This window comes from Pteropus vampyrus, unplaced genomic scaffold (assembly GCF_000151845.1).
Source record: "Pteropus vampyrus isolate Shadow unplaced genomic scaffold, Pvam_2.0 Scaffold65, whole genome shotgun sequence".
Classification (NCBI taxonomy): domain Eukaryota; kingdom Metazoa; phylum Chordata; class Mammalia; order Chiroptera; family Pteropodidae; genus Pteropus; species Pteropus vampyrus.
Genome location: NW_011888846.1, coordinates 1,608,537 through 1,610,183, shown reverse-complemented (window position 1 = coordinate 1,610,183; position 1,647 = coordinate 1,608,537). Strand labels below are relative to the sequence as shown.

At 50.3% G+C, this 1,647-nt stretch overlaps 1 protein-coding gene across 4 annotated transcripts in view; it reads right to left on the bottom strand.

Moving 5' to 3' along the window:
* STX6 (syntaxin 6) overlaps positions 1–1,641 on the bottom strand; it is a 37,641-nt gene extending 36,000 nt beyond the window's left edge. For all 4 annotated transcript variants that reach the window (XM_023531242.1, XM_011361213.2, XM_011361212.2 and 1 more), the window contains exon 1: positions 1,417–1,641. In XM_023531242.1, the coding sequence (XP_023387010.1) occupies positions 1,417–1,451 (35 nt within the window). In that variant the 5' untranslated portion in view covers positions 1,452–1,641. The remainder of the gene's footprint in view (positions 1–1,416) is intronic.
* Positions 1,642–1,647: the final 6 nt, after the last annotated feature.

Below are 1,647 nucleotides of genomic sequence, written 5' to 3'. Positions count from 1 at the left end.
GAGATAACCTTTGCAACCAAAGTATTAAGAACTTTCATTCAAGGGGAAAACACACAGCTTTAACATTTCAAAGTTAGTCCCTAAATCAATCCTTCCAATAAATGACACATTTTTCAGATAGAGAGCCACATATTACTAAAAAACTACGACTTGGCATTTTCCCATCTAAATTAAAGTAAGGTGAAGAAAACATTTTCAGGGAACTGTTAAGAAGTGTATAAATATGTGTTGCTGTATCATGAATAATAAAATACTTCACCTAAAGCACCATTTAAATTTTCTAAGAACTCTTTAAAAAAAATAAACACCCAAGCACCTGGTCAGCTTCCATCACTACAGAAACAAGAAGCTGGTAGTAACTAGTTGAAAGCAAAAATGACACTTTATGGTTATTAGTACTGATCATCTGGGAACTTTGTAGTTCTCAGATTTATGTTTGTTTGACATTTAAAACATAAAGCTGACAAGTTGTAACAACATCAGAATTCATCTTCCTTGCATTTGTTTAATGGCTACAAAGCTGACAGCAACAAAGTGTAATTAAAGTTTCTATCTCCAAACAATCCAGCAATCAAAGATGGAGTCAGGACAGCTCTAAGGGAAAAACAAGTGGGGAAACCTGTCAAATAGCCTGGATGAAATCAGGGAGTTGAAAAGAAAGCACTCATTTCCTTTAGCACTGTGGGAAAATCCCAGTACTAATAGAAAGCCGAGGAAAGTTTAGTTTGGCTGATTTCTTTTTGTTTTCCTTCCAACACCATCTCTGAGCATGAAAGACTGCTTTCCTCCCCTCCCATTACTCAGTAAAAACTCCCCCACCGAACTGAGCTGTCTTCCGGAGCCCCGCTCCCCAGCCTCCGAGATCCACACCGCCCCTGCCTCCCAGCTTGCAAACGTGCTCCGACGCCTCCGGGCTGGTTGTGGTCCCACCAGTCTGCGGGCCAGCGCTCCGATCTCAACGGACAATAGGAGCTCACCCCCGTCAACGCCAACTACAAAGCTCAGGAGGGCCATTTCCCTTTTCCTGCCCAGATGCTGTTTTCCCTCCTTCGAAGCAGCGCCCCATGCTCCACTAGAGCCCCAGTTTGGGCTGGGACCTGTGTCTTTCTCCCCACCTGCAGAGTTGCTGAACTTCTCGACCCCAAAATAAGTTACACCGCAACGCACAGGCCGAAGGGGACCCCCTCCCCAGGGCTGGATTGGGGGCATAGATTTCACAGTCCAGGTAGGATGGGGAGCGCATGTCTCTGGACGCTTGGTCACGGCTCTGAAAGCTAAGCCGCCCCCGCTGTTCCCTCCCCAGCCTCAACTTGTCTCCCCTCCCCCTCCAGCAAGGAGACCGGGTATTGAAAATGTATCACACAAAGTGGCAACATCGCCACCTCCTCACCCAGTGGAGCCCTCAGTGACACTCACCCTTTCACCACAAAGAAGGGGTCCTCCATGGACATGGCGTCCCGGCCCCCGGCCGCCTCACGCCTCCTCCGCGCACAGGGCGCCCGCGCCCTCCGATCCTCCCTCCGCCCACCCCACTGGCCTCCCGCGGCTGCAGGCGCCTCGGCCTGGGGAACCCAGATCCGCGTGTGGGCGCAGGCCGGGGAGCACGGGAACGCCGCTGGTCCAGCCCGCGGTGGGGCCACAGATCGA